At 35.9% G+C, this 13,179-nt stretch overlaps 1 protein-coding gene across 1 annotated transcript; it reads left to right on the forward strand.

Annotated features, from left to right (window-relative positions):
- The first annotated feature begins 316 nt into the window (after positions 1-316).
- On the forward strand, positions 317-12,211 carry LOC100377817 (QRFP-like peptide receptor). The gene is made up of 4 exons (XM_078007586.1): positions 317-706; positions 10,101-10,502; positions 10,984-11,187; positions 11,942-12,211. Exons 1-4 carry the CDS (start codon positions 317-319, stop codon positions 12,209-12,211), a joined length of 1,266 nt encoding a protein of 421 aa, XP_077863712.1.
- Positions 12,212-13,179: the final 968 nt, after the last annotated feature.

The raw sequence follows: 13,179 nt of genomic DNA on the forward strand, positions 1-13,179 counted from the left end.
TATATTAAATTACCACGTGTGCGCCATGCCGTTGCTAATCTTACAAGCTATAACATTATATTTCTCAATTCTCATTTTCTTATCCTGCATGTTTAATCAAAGGGTGATTGTGTTACAAATGCCGAACACATACCTCACTGCTATTATGTATGGTAACTGGATACTTGGATTGGCTGTATACATATAGTCATCTCATAAACTAACGTTATATTTCATTCCAGTCACATATCTTCTTATCTGAGCAGTTCGTCACTACTACACTGGAGACCAGAGTACGAAAACCATACTTTCCTGTATTGCCATCATCGAACTGAAAATGGATTACTATGACTATGATATATATAACCTTTCCTGGTTTCTCGGAATGTTTAATAGTGACAATAACAACGGTAATCATTCTCACATTTCTTCCTTCTATAATTATGATTACGTTGATTTGGCAATGTCCAGGGAATGGCAGACCATCCTGATAATAGCATGTTGTATCACAGTGACACTGTCTATCACCGGTAATGCTGCAGTCATCGTTGTTCTACTGTGTGGACATTGTAGCTGTAGAGGCGATCTCAATGCGTTCCTACTTAATCTCGCGGTATCTGATCTAACGATGGCCGTGTTTTCTATGCCATTCACATTCACCACTATTATGTACGGCCATTGGATATTCGGTAAAGTGATGTGCCCTGCTACGTTATTTATTCTTCAGGTATGTTAATATTTTTACTACATGCAATAGTTCACTTTTATTGTGGCCGCCGCATTCTGTTCAATGCTGAAAGAGATCTCTTAGTCAAACTCACCATAAAACACAATATACTTCAGTATATTGGAAGGCTTCTTGATCATTATTAAACTCGTTAATTCGTTTTTTTTTATTCGTGATTGATTCGTTTTTAATTCGTGAATTCCTCTAACCAGTAGTAAATATTATCAACTCAGGCAATAAAAGTACTGAGAGTGACGCAAGCACTCAAGGTAAACGTATCAGTTAGCCATTCAAAATTTTGGTTCAAAAGTTTGGTTTCGCTATAATTCTATTCACATAACTAAAAGTTGCGTATTCGGTTATCATATTATTAAATACATCAATTTCACATACATACATGTGTACCTACGTGACCCCTCGCCTTAATTGAAAATTGTCATATGAAAGCTTATATGTTATATGGTTTGACCAAGTAGGCGATTAATAGCTTCTGTTGATTAGGTCACGGTCAAAGTTAAAGAATTCCGTGATTTAAGTAAACTTTTTAAATAGTAGACAGTTTTTAAAAGACGAAATTGTAATTTCCTCAAACTTATAATGCAACAGACAATATTTATACACAAATCATTTTACACAAGTATGTAATACAATCACGTAATCATACTTCCCCGGACCCGGTCCGCGTGCACAACTATTCTGAGAGTTCTTTCATTGCCACGGATTTCTACGAGCACCGCGAACGCACTCCATGTTAACTGTCATAGCATATGGTGATTTCCCAATAGACGAAATATCATCTTCGGGGTTTCAATATGATACCATCATCGCCCAACATAAGGAGAGTCAGATTCGTTATAATAAGCGTAACAAATCTACTTAAGGTTAGCGTTTAATATATATGCAAATACGGATGCTGGCGCCATTTAACTATCAATTCCGTATTCCCATTTCTAACCTGCAATCAATACATACTAACGAAGGAGATACAATCATTAGGGTTATTTGTTTGCGGATTTCTGGTAGTAAGTATTACTATATACACTAGGTTCTTAAGTTCATCTTTACTTATTGAAAATTGACAAATTTCAGTGCGTTATTTTTCTCGCATGTTTAAATTTCAACTGAAATGTATTGACCAGATGACAGGAAAATGCAAGTGGTTCATTACCGTAACAGATAAAATCGGTTATTGTGGTTCCAGTAAAAACAATCATAGTCATCGGAAGTTGACAGTGCCATGTGTAACTTCCAATGATTTTTTATTAATAAGTAGATCTTGTTAGTAAATTACACTGCTATACTAAGCCAGCATCCAGGCTGGTATAACAGCTGTCCCTCGTTGATGAGACGTGTATTTATTATTACATTGAATTGTTAGTATAATTTCACACTGTGTAGAATTGTCGAATACTCTTTTTTGAAGAACCAGTGTAAAAGTGTGAAAACGAGTTCTAGTTAGGTCACTCACATACGTTATTCAAATAACAACTACAGGGAGACAGTAACCAGCTCGACGATCACCAAGACATTAGTATGTATAAATATAACGTGTAGTCAGCGTATGACAGTAGGCAATATACATGATGTCAATTTGATTCGCTGTCAATGTGCTTAGCTGTCAATAATTTGAACATAACGAGCTGTGTAACCATGGAAAACGATGTTACTCAAGACAAATGTTGGAATTGTTCTAGTACTATTGATGTGTGTTCATACTGCATTGCCTTGTAGAAACTTTTAGATTTTTCAAAAAAAAAAAAAAAAAAAAAAAACGTCGGTATTATGAGAATATTTTATGGTTTATTTAAGAACAGCAAGACACAGTCGACTTGAAGTTCGTAATCTGAGCACTAAGTATGTTTTATCCTTTTGTCTAAAGGCAGTAACAAGGAAGTTGTCACGGTATATTCTGGACCAATGGGATTCAAACTCTTTTTTTATGAGCAATCGTATTACTAACATATACATATTAATCCGGAGTCATATCTCAGAATCCCTTGGACCGATTCCGTTCATTCTTTGCATGTGTCTAGTACTTTATGTGGGACATATGCACATGCAATGGTTTAGCGATATGACTCAAAATGGCCGACTGGCAGTCGTCTTGTTTTTTGAAAATGTCGTATCTTGGACATGTTTTGTGGATTTTCATTCAAATTTGGTACTAACATAGATTATACATATTAGATCTTGGACATTCTTAGGATATATGTTCATGACAATTTGTTTCCAAATCGGATCAAGGATGACTGATATGGACGTTTTACACTAATACATTTACGAACACCCCCCCTGCGGGGGGAGTTCTTTTAATTTTATGATGTAGATGGGCAAGTGTAATTCACAGATAGATCACCATTGTTTGACACCACCTGCCATGTGAATTTAAATTAGAGGCATGACAAACGTTAAATTGTATTCAATGCATTATTTTGAACTGATATTTATTAAACTGCAAATTTGAGGACACTGCCTTCATCATATTATTCAACACAAGCGCTTGACTTGTACAAAGGGTCTATTAGCCACTTTAGTCCAGAACTAACAACACAATTACAAAGAGTTGCGATTGCTGTATTTCCTATCCCAGAATCTCAAATGTTAACATTATAAGCCCCATGTAAAGATTTATTGTAGGGGACCATGGCAAAAAGCATTCATATCCATGAGATGTATGGTAATGTAATTTTAGTGCCTCATTCTGATCCTCAGACTTGCATTTTCTCAAACATACTTTAAACAATTTTAGTAAGTGCAAAAACATAGACATGTACCTCAATTTGTTTTACTTTCACTTGTGATCTACGTTTTTCTTTGCTATGTTTTAAACCGGAGGGGTCGTCACGCAACAAGTGTTCGAATTTGTAAATAAACAATCTGTTGTATTTGCCACTTGGGACTCAAGTATCATGTTTTATATTTCAGTCAGTTTGACAGTGGTTGCCATGACATATACTGATAAAGGTTAATGACAAGACCAGATGGCGAGCTGGTCGAAATCAACCAAAAACATCTTATGACTCTGCAGTTTTTAAGGTAGCGAGAAGGTTTTGTGACGTTTTTAAATAAAACATTCTCTGTCTGTTGTCTCGTTCAGAACAGTAATTTAGGTTATATATATATCAAAAGACTAAGTATAGAGGTGCAAGTTCGCACAAACTGGACAGACATTGTTTACATAATTATCACGTGACATCAAAAATGGCGAACCTTGTAAAAATGACTAAGTACGCGATTGCGAGAGCACACTGCGGAATTTCCTGGTGAAATTTAAGTTATGCATTGTCCGTAATCAAGTCCATTGAAATGCGTCTCCGATAATCAAAAGACCTATTATTCCGATTTCTATGCAGGTTTGTTTTTTTGTCCCCAAATTATTTCATACTTGGCACCTTTAACAGACTATTATTCTGTGACAAAGCATTTTCTTTAAAAACCCAGACATATTTCGCACCATCATTATCTTTTGAACGATAACTGCGAGTTTGAATGTCCAAGTCCGAACGCACTTGATTTGGCGGCGGTCCCAATGAGTCGTTCTCGATCAAAACTTCAACTCGAGAAAAACGCGAAAAACAGTTTTGGTTAATAAAACACTGTAGATTTGCTGCATTATTATAAATATACACTAAAAATGGCCAAACATATTAACCACTGATATCATAGAACTCATAAAGAGTGTCAGATAATGAATAATTTCAAGCTCGAGCGCGAAAAATGAAGAAAACTGCTGGCATTTGAGTCCGTACTCCAGGAACGTTCGGGTTTTCCATTGTTATGCAAACGAACAACGAGGGATAATCCTCTGACAAACATTACTGTCCCATTGTACACGCTGACAGTTTACAAACAAGCTAATCCTTCAAGTGTCTCAGATAAGACATCTAATGAAACGGTTTTCATGGTGAAACAAAATGGCCGATGTTTGAAAAAAAATTGCTGTGTCAGAGTGCGACACTGAGTGGCAGATTTTTCTTTGCCTCGTCTGTCAACGCTTTCTTTCTTTTCTTCGCCATTGCGTTAGAGATAAAATGTATTAGTAAAATAGAATATTGACTTGGAAAATAAAACGATTTAAAAGAAAGTTGTGCAAAGTTACAGTACTCCTTTCGCACAACCTCCCGCCCGCTTCCGCTTTCCAATCACCCTTTTCTCTCGCTTTTGCGACCGCTTGTTGAATTCGACCGGACAATTTCCGCTTTATTTTCGAACGCGCAAACCCCGAAATATCACCGCCCACCTGCTCGCTCGCGCGCATTTAAGATTCGGACTAACAGAATAATTTCCGAGGTTCACATTGTCTTATAATTGTCTTTCTGGTTTTTATAGATGTTGAACAGCTGACAAAAGTTCAAATACTTTTTGTTTTAACTATATATAATTATATGCACGCAACCTGACCCTTTGACCTCGATTTGGCTTGGACTGAATATTTTATTTTAAACAATATTCTGACGTGAAATACAAAATGTATTTCAACACAAGTACGACAGGGTTGTCTGGGGTTTCTTTCCTGATTGTTGAGTCTTCGCAATGTGTTTTGTATAATTATTGTTGTTTTCCCCCCGATGCTAAAGGACCTTAAAGCTAAATGGCAGTTACATGCATGGGCTGAGTGAAAGAAAATATTTCTAAGCCTAAAATAAAACCTAATATTACACCTCTTTGTGTATTTGTTAATTTTACATACGTTTGTCATGACAGTATGTTTGTAAATATCTAGAAAAATCTCGTCTTTCGTTGATAATTTCGATTGTTTGTTGCTTTCACGATACAAGTGTAATACAGCTATTAGATTTGAAGTGTCGTTCAGAATGTAATAATAGTTAATACTAGTTGTATGTTCACACTTTACTATCAAAACCACCATTTCGACCACCCATGTGCCAGTTTTCAGTGTTTGGGCGAGCGGTAAATGTTTTCAATGAGCGAGCGAGCGAAAAAAAAAACGCGATTAAAATGCGGTCGGTTTCCGGTCGGACAAGACCGCGTGGTCGGAAATTAAGCGATAAGCGGTCGATGTAAAAGCGGAAGGTTGGGCGAAATGAGTACCTTATCACCATGTTTCTCCGACGAAGTCTCGACTGACAATAATGCTGACAATGGACGTTAGATAAACACGCATTGTTTGCAACTAGAAGCTTATCACCCGTTATATCAGAATCGTCAACAACAGAGTATACAGATAAGATGTTATCATTTAATTCCTTCCAAAGATAAACACTATGCAAATATCCACGAAACGGCAGTTGTAGTCTTTTCTGCTAGTGTTTTAAAACACAAATTTGAGCAACGTTATTTCGCAATCTCGATCTTTTGTAAACCTGGGGTGGTGTATCAAGGTCTAAAGTAACCGTTTTATCAATTTTTGAAAAATCAAGAAAAAAGTGAAAGTTTCCCTTCTCGCTACCTTAAGATACAATACAGTAGCTGTAATTCTAAACCAATTTTGTTTGCGATTTTAACTAAGGTGGTATCTTTGTGGAATGTTAGTGCGAGACTATTACCCCATCAATATTAGTTAGTGTTGACAATATATAGAAGTGTTTTTTCTAGACAGCTTGACGAGTAATTAATTGATTATGATGTGTAAAATTTTCATGTGATTGGTTGTTTGTTTGAAGGCAAGGCCTTGGAGTCTCTTATACTGATTGTAATTGGTTAAGGAGTGACAAGAAATAAAGAGTGATTTAATGCTGTCTCGGGTGAAAACCAGGGACTTGGAGAGAATCGTGTGGGAACATGAACGAAGCTTGTGTGTGTTTTTGTCAGCCTAGCGTGGAAACGACCGAATCCCGGTTACCTAAGTGAAAGGTTTTAACCATCAAAAATACCTATCACACGTGGTGCAGAATCCGGGCATTGTGTTCAACACAAAAATCATCCTGTGAAGAAAAGTGAAATGACGAAGAGGTGTCTTTCTTGTGAACCGAACTAACAGCTCCATGGCAGAGATGACTCAGAAACCGCGCTTGACGACTAACACCGTTAACAGTATGGCACCGATGTACAACGCTGAAGAGATGAATATCGTATAGGACTGTGTAATTAAGAATTGAGCGACATTAAAGACAAGAAGATGAAAGAACGACCCGGACTAACGCGACGACAAGAGAAGAGACGCTTATAGACTTTGATTAGAACTTTAGCTATCTGTGTATTGCTTAGAGAACTGCTCGCTGAACACTGTAACTGACACTGTGTAACTCAAGGACGTTGAACTCTTTTCCAGAACCCTAACCCTATTGCTCAGTAATGTAATGTATTGCTTGCTTTTCTATCTTTTTTCTTACCGTTTTTTTTTTGTGGTATTGAATTGTATGTATGCCCAGAGACACAGAGATGAATAGTAAGAATAGCGGATATTTTGGTATCGAAAAGATTATTAAGGGGAGGCTGAGGAACGATAGAAAAGAGTATCTTATTAAATGGGTGGGGTACCCGAAAGATCAAAATTCTTGGGAATGTTATGAGAATTTATACGAACAGGCGAGATTATTTTTAGAAGACCATCCGATACCCCTTTTGGGGTCGACAAAAGCGAATAAAAGAAGGCGGGAAAAGTTGATTAATGGTTTAGAAGTATATTAAAAAGAGATTAGTGTGTGACAAGACGAGTGTTATTTAGGCCCTGGGACGCACATCATTCATTACTAATGATAATACTTAACGAATTCATTCATACGAGATCATTTCTCAAAGAGCGTGGAAAGAATCCATGATAAAGCCTAAGTTTAAATTACATGGAGGTGTGATGTCCGCACGATAGCTACGTACAGGTTTGGTGTTGGGGGTCACACTTTCATGAAGACGCCAGGCGGTGACACCGTGGACAATTTGATGAGAACATAGGAAACGCTTTAGGTGGGTACTTAATTCTACCATTCGACCACGCAAATTGAGAATTGGCCACGGATTTTTCATTTATCATGTGTCATACCCCTTTCTTTTCATTTCATTACTAATTTATAGTGCGTCTCCCGAAAAATTGATGTCAAGATGAGAATAGCGTTGATATTTATTAGTGTATTACTGGTTGTACGATGGAAACCGTCTGTGCAGATGAGAGATTATGTTCTGCGCCCCAATTATGGAGTATTGTTTGAACGGGTAGCAAACATCGATAACAGCTTAACGTACTGGCATCATACGTTCGCAATACCTTATTTAGATATTCCTATGATGAGTGTGAATGGGTCATTATGTTCGAACGAAACAGTTCACCTCATTCCGAAGTTTTGTGAGGAATACGGGGAAACTTTGAAGTTAGTTGAGCAACAGAATAAGTTCTATATGTATCGTGCACCTAAATTGCCCCGTACTAAGTTAATTTTAGAGATATCCAATGACAAGCTATATGTCTTGGTAAATGTTATGACCCTGTACGTGTCTCCGAGTCATTTAGCTGACACTGTGTAACTCAAGGACGTTGAACTCTTTTCCAGAACCCTAACCCTATTGCTCAGTAATGTAATGTATTGCTTGCTTTTCTATCTTTTTTCTTACCGTTTTTTTTTGTGGTATTGAATTGTATGTATGCCCAGAGACACAGAGATGAATAGTAAGAATAGCGGATATTTTGGTATCGAAAAGATTATTAAGGGGAGGCTGAGGAACGATAGAAAAGAGTATCTTATTAAATGGGTGGGGTACCCGAAAGATCAAAATTCTTGGGAATGTTATGAGAATTTATACGAACAGGCGAGATTATTTTTAGAAGACCATCCGATACCCCTTTTGGGGTCGACAAAAGCGAATAAAAGAAGGCGGGAAAAGTTGATTAATGGTTTAGAAGTATATTAAAAAGAGATTAGTGTGTGACAAGACGAGTGTTATTTAGGCCCTGGGACGCACATCATTCATTACTAATGATAATACTTAACGAATTCATTCATACGAGATCATTTCTCAAAGAGCGTGGAAAGAATCCATGATAAAGCCTAAGTTTAAATTACATGGAGGTGTGATGTCCGCACGATAGCTACGTACAGGTTTGGTGTTGGGGGTCACACTTTCATGAAGACGCCAGGCGGTGACACCGTGGACAATTTGATGAGAACATAGGAAACGCTTTAGGTGGGTACTTAATTCTACCATTCGACCACGCAAATTGAGAATTGGCCACGGATTTTTCATTTATCATGTGTCATACCCCTTTCTTTTCATTTCATTACTAATTTATAGTGCGTCTCCCGAAAAATTGATGTCAAGATGAGAATAGCGTTGATATTTATTAGTGTATTACTGGTTGTACGATGGAAACCGTCTGTGCAGATGAGAGATTATGTTCTGCGCCCCAATTATGGAGTATTGTTTGAACGGGTAGCAAACATCGATAACAGCTTAACGTACTGGCATCATACGTTCGCAATACCTTATTTAGATATTCCTATGATGAGTGTGAATGGGTCATTATGTTCGAACGAAACAGTTCACCTCATTCCGAAGTTTTGTGAGGAATACGGGGAAACTTTGAAGTTAGTTGAGCAACAGAATAAGTTCTATATGTATCGTGCACCTAAATTGCCCCGTACTAAGTTAATTTTAGAGATATCCAATGACAAGCTATATGTCTTGGTAAATGTTATGACCCTGTACGTGTCTCCGAGTCATTTAGCTTTTGCAAAGCGACCCGTGATCGAGAATTTAACAGTTGAACGTGGTATAATTTCGTCTGTGTTGAATATCGAATGGGGTGATTTAAAATACAAATTGCATGGTGTAGAACGTGCAATTCCTTTGCCCAAAGCCGTTAAGATACCAAAGTGGAAAGATAGTAAGTGCATGGCTGTGGAAGAGGTAGGGAATTATTATAGATTATTGGTAGGTCTATCTGAAGTATATACCGAGATTCCCAGGGATGTAATAATTATGATCTATGAAAAATCCCTAAATTGAATGTCACTTTTTTATGTTTTAACAACATAGGATTCATGTCAATAAAGAATTATGCTTTTTCATACCATATAACCCAGCAAAATTTCCATTTTTCATATGAACTCCCATCTCAAGAAATTCTAGTGACCGCATTTGTTTTGTTTTTCATTTTTGGTAACCGGTAATGAAAGTAAGATCTAACCTTCTTAAATGAAAATTACTATATATAATATACAAATGTAATAATATATGATTATAAATATCATATTTATATATTGTGCTATTTTTTATGAATTATTTATGATTGTTTTGAGATCTTGTGCTGAATGATATACAAGTCGTTTAATTGATCAATTCGATATTATATTATTAAACCCGTTTGTGCAATATTATATGCCATCCAAATCATGCAGCATGAAAGACATGTGGTAGTTGCAAATTATTAAAGCAATATCTTTTCTCAATGTGTAGAGATTTATAATATTACAAATATTACCGTATCTTTTTCAAATTATAGGTATCCGTTTGTGTCAGTATCTACACCCTGACTTCAATAGGTATCGATCGTTATTATGCTGTAGTTCATCCACTAAAACTTCGACCGTCCAAGTATAGAAACCGAATTGTTATATTAATAATATGGGTTATATCCGTTTTGAGTGGAATCGTACAACTGGTGATGGGAGGAACGAAACGTTATTTCTGGGACGGTCAATTCTTTTACACATGCAGCGAAGGATGGCCAACTGAGACGTCATCAGTTGTTTACGAAACGTTCGTCATGTGTATGACATACTTCGTTCCACTACTGGTATTGAGTTTTACGTATATCAAAGTTGGTTGCAGACTCTGGGGTCGTCAACTACCAGGCAACGCCAACCAAGCACGTGATCGTTCTCACATGCGATCAACACGCAAAGTAAGATTTTGATAAACGATTTTTAAAATATTTTTTCTAATATTGATATGCAAAATATCCACAAAACGTGCTCAAATTCTAGTAATGTAATGTGTACATTTCAATGGATAAATGATTACATTATTATCGTTACATTACATTATTATCGACAGATTATAAAGCAAATCAAAATACTGCAAAACCAGATATTCTGTTGCATAATTGTACTATGTTATATGTTAGGACGATTGATACACGTGTGAATATGATACCTTAAACCTTCACACATCAATTGAATAAGACACTGCTAAGCGAAAAAGATTATTACCGAAGTATTGTATTAGTATCTATAATGGCGTTCATTTTGAATGCAGATTGGAAGACAGATATATTACATATGTACCTTTGCCTTGCCAAAATGAATTGGTGCTGACATGTGTCCAGTATTATACTGAGTAGATGTACTTTTGAATTAATATAATTTCTATTCATTTCAATGTAGGTGATTAAAATGTTAGTCGTGGTACTACTAATGTTTGCCTTATGCTGGATACCGCTACATATATTCAATATCATTCAACGCGTACATCGTGATCTCAAGCAACACGAGATTATAAGAGCTGTTAATGCCATTCTGTTATGGATAGCCATGTCTAACAGCTTTGTCAATCCTATCATTTACAGCTTTATGAATGACAGTTTCAGGGTGAGTGTTTAAATAATCCAGTCACATCTAAACACCATTCTATATCATATACATTATAATTCAAACTCGATGCGTGTTTCGTACTCTGAACAGACATGGATCTAGCAATGATGAAACGCGATATAACCAAAGCAGTACCACTATGTCTATTTAGGCTGTTTTGATGGTGAAATGAATAAACTTTTATTTGATATTGCCGCTATTCATGGCATGCAAAACTCACACACTTCTGGTGTAACACCGTAAATGTCAAACATATCAAAGAAATAGTGTTTTGAACAAAAATGTTTGCATTATAAGCAAGAGTTCACCGTAGTCATTTTAGGTAACAATCTTTTCTCATCTTTCCATATTGTATATTGGTACTGTACATACCGAATATAACATATATGACATAAGTTGTGTAAGACTTGATGAAGGAATAGGTAAATGTGCATGCCAAAACATTACATAATATTTTCTGTATGAACTAAATTAAATTAAATCAAGTTCCCAAAATAGTGAATTCCGTCTAGATAGCCGTCGAGTTTGTAAGTATAGGTCATTCCGTGCATTAAACATGCTACATTCGACGTCGCACAGAATCAGAAGACCGTTTTGAATGGTACCGTTTATGAACTGAAAGTGAATATAAAAAAAAACTAGAACGTCTAGTTTCAATCTAATTTTTGCCTAAGTTGTATTTTAGAGAAAAGTTGTATTTTATATAGGATGTATAAATATAAACACACCTGTATTTTTGTTTCTATTTCAGAAAGAACTCTATTTTCTCTTGTGTTTTTGCTGTCGATGGCGAGGTAGAAAACGCAATATAAGTTCGTCGCGTGCGAGGAAGTTTAGGCTACAGCAGAGATCGCAAAGAAATGCATATTCCACAGTGACTGTATCATCGAAACTGACACAATCCGGCCCTATATCAAAGAGAGAACGTGCTAGTATAACCACCGGTGAACAAAATGAAAGAGAAAATATAGAAGATTGGCTAGTGATGAAAACTAACAACCTAATTATAACTACAAACTAGGCTACGCAAATATTACAGTTATTGTTTCATTCGGAAGGAGATTATCTTTAAAAATTTAAAGTGTTTTAAGCAGTTGCTACATGTTACTCAAATGGTGTTACATTGCACCATTATGACATGGTGAACAACAGTATGGGACGGTGAACATCCTGATACATCGCGTTCTCATCGGTCGGTTATGGTGTAGATTCCAGTTATCAAAATATGCTTTCATATGTCGATATACGAGTACAACAGAAACACAACTGAGAGCGAATCAACTATATTTTCCCACTTTTGTACGGATCGTTTTTAAAAATGAACCATAATATTCTTTCACTTCAAGAAATTCAAGTCAATTTCAACTAGATAATTTTGTGTTTTTATATGTTAATGCTCGTGACTTGGAAGCATTTGAAACATTTAATTTGTTTCTTCTCAAACGTGTCAATTATGCATGTATGTATCCCAGTGGCCTGTATTACATATTTACTGCGTAATTGTGTGTCATAAATTGCTGTAAAACAAGATGATTGTCAAAGGAGTTCTATTCATTCATAGTCGAAGTAAATTATTCTATCAGATTTCTATCATGACTTTCTAATGCATAATTTTGGTGAAAGTTGTATGGAAAATATTTATTTCAGGTTTTAAATAGAAATTATCCATTTTTTACTATTTTGCATTTCCTAGCATATATAAAAGAATAATTTAGCAATAATTCTCAGGTAGTGTTCAGCATTGATCATATTGTGTAAGCCAGTCGTCAGCTTAGTGTTTTAGTGTCGTACAATTTCAATTATGATACAAGCAACCAATACAATGTGGAAATTGTTCGCTGGAATTAATACACTACTTCGGTTAGTATACACAAATATTTCCCTATCTGGTGTCTAGAATAACTAATTCGAAAATATTGTTGTGGCAATTGATCAAATGCTCGATAAAAATAACTGATGCTATACATTGATGTCTACATACAAACATAA

The sequence above is a fragment of the Saccoglossus kowalevskii genome, chromosome 19 (genome assembly GCF_978046115.1).
Source record: "Saccoglossus kowalevskii chromosome 19, keSacKowa6.1, whole genome shotgun sequence".
Taxonomy (NCBI): domain Eukaryota; kingdom Metazoa; phylum Hemichordata; class Enteropneusta; family Harrimaniidae; genus Saccoglossus; species Saccoglossus kowalevskii.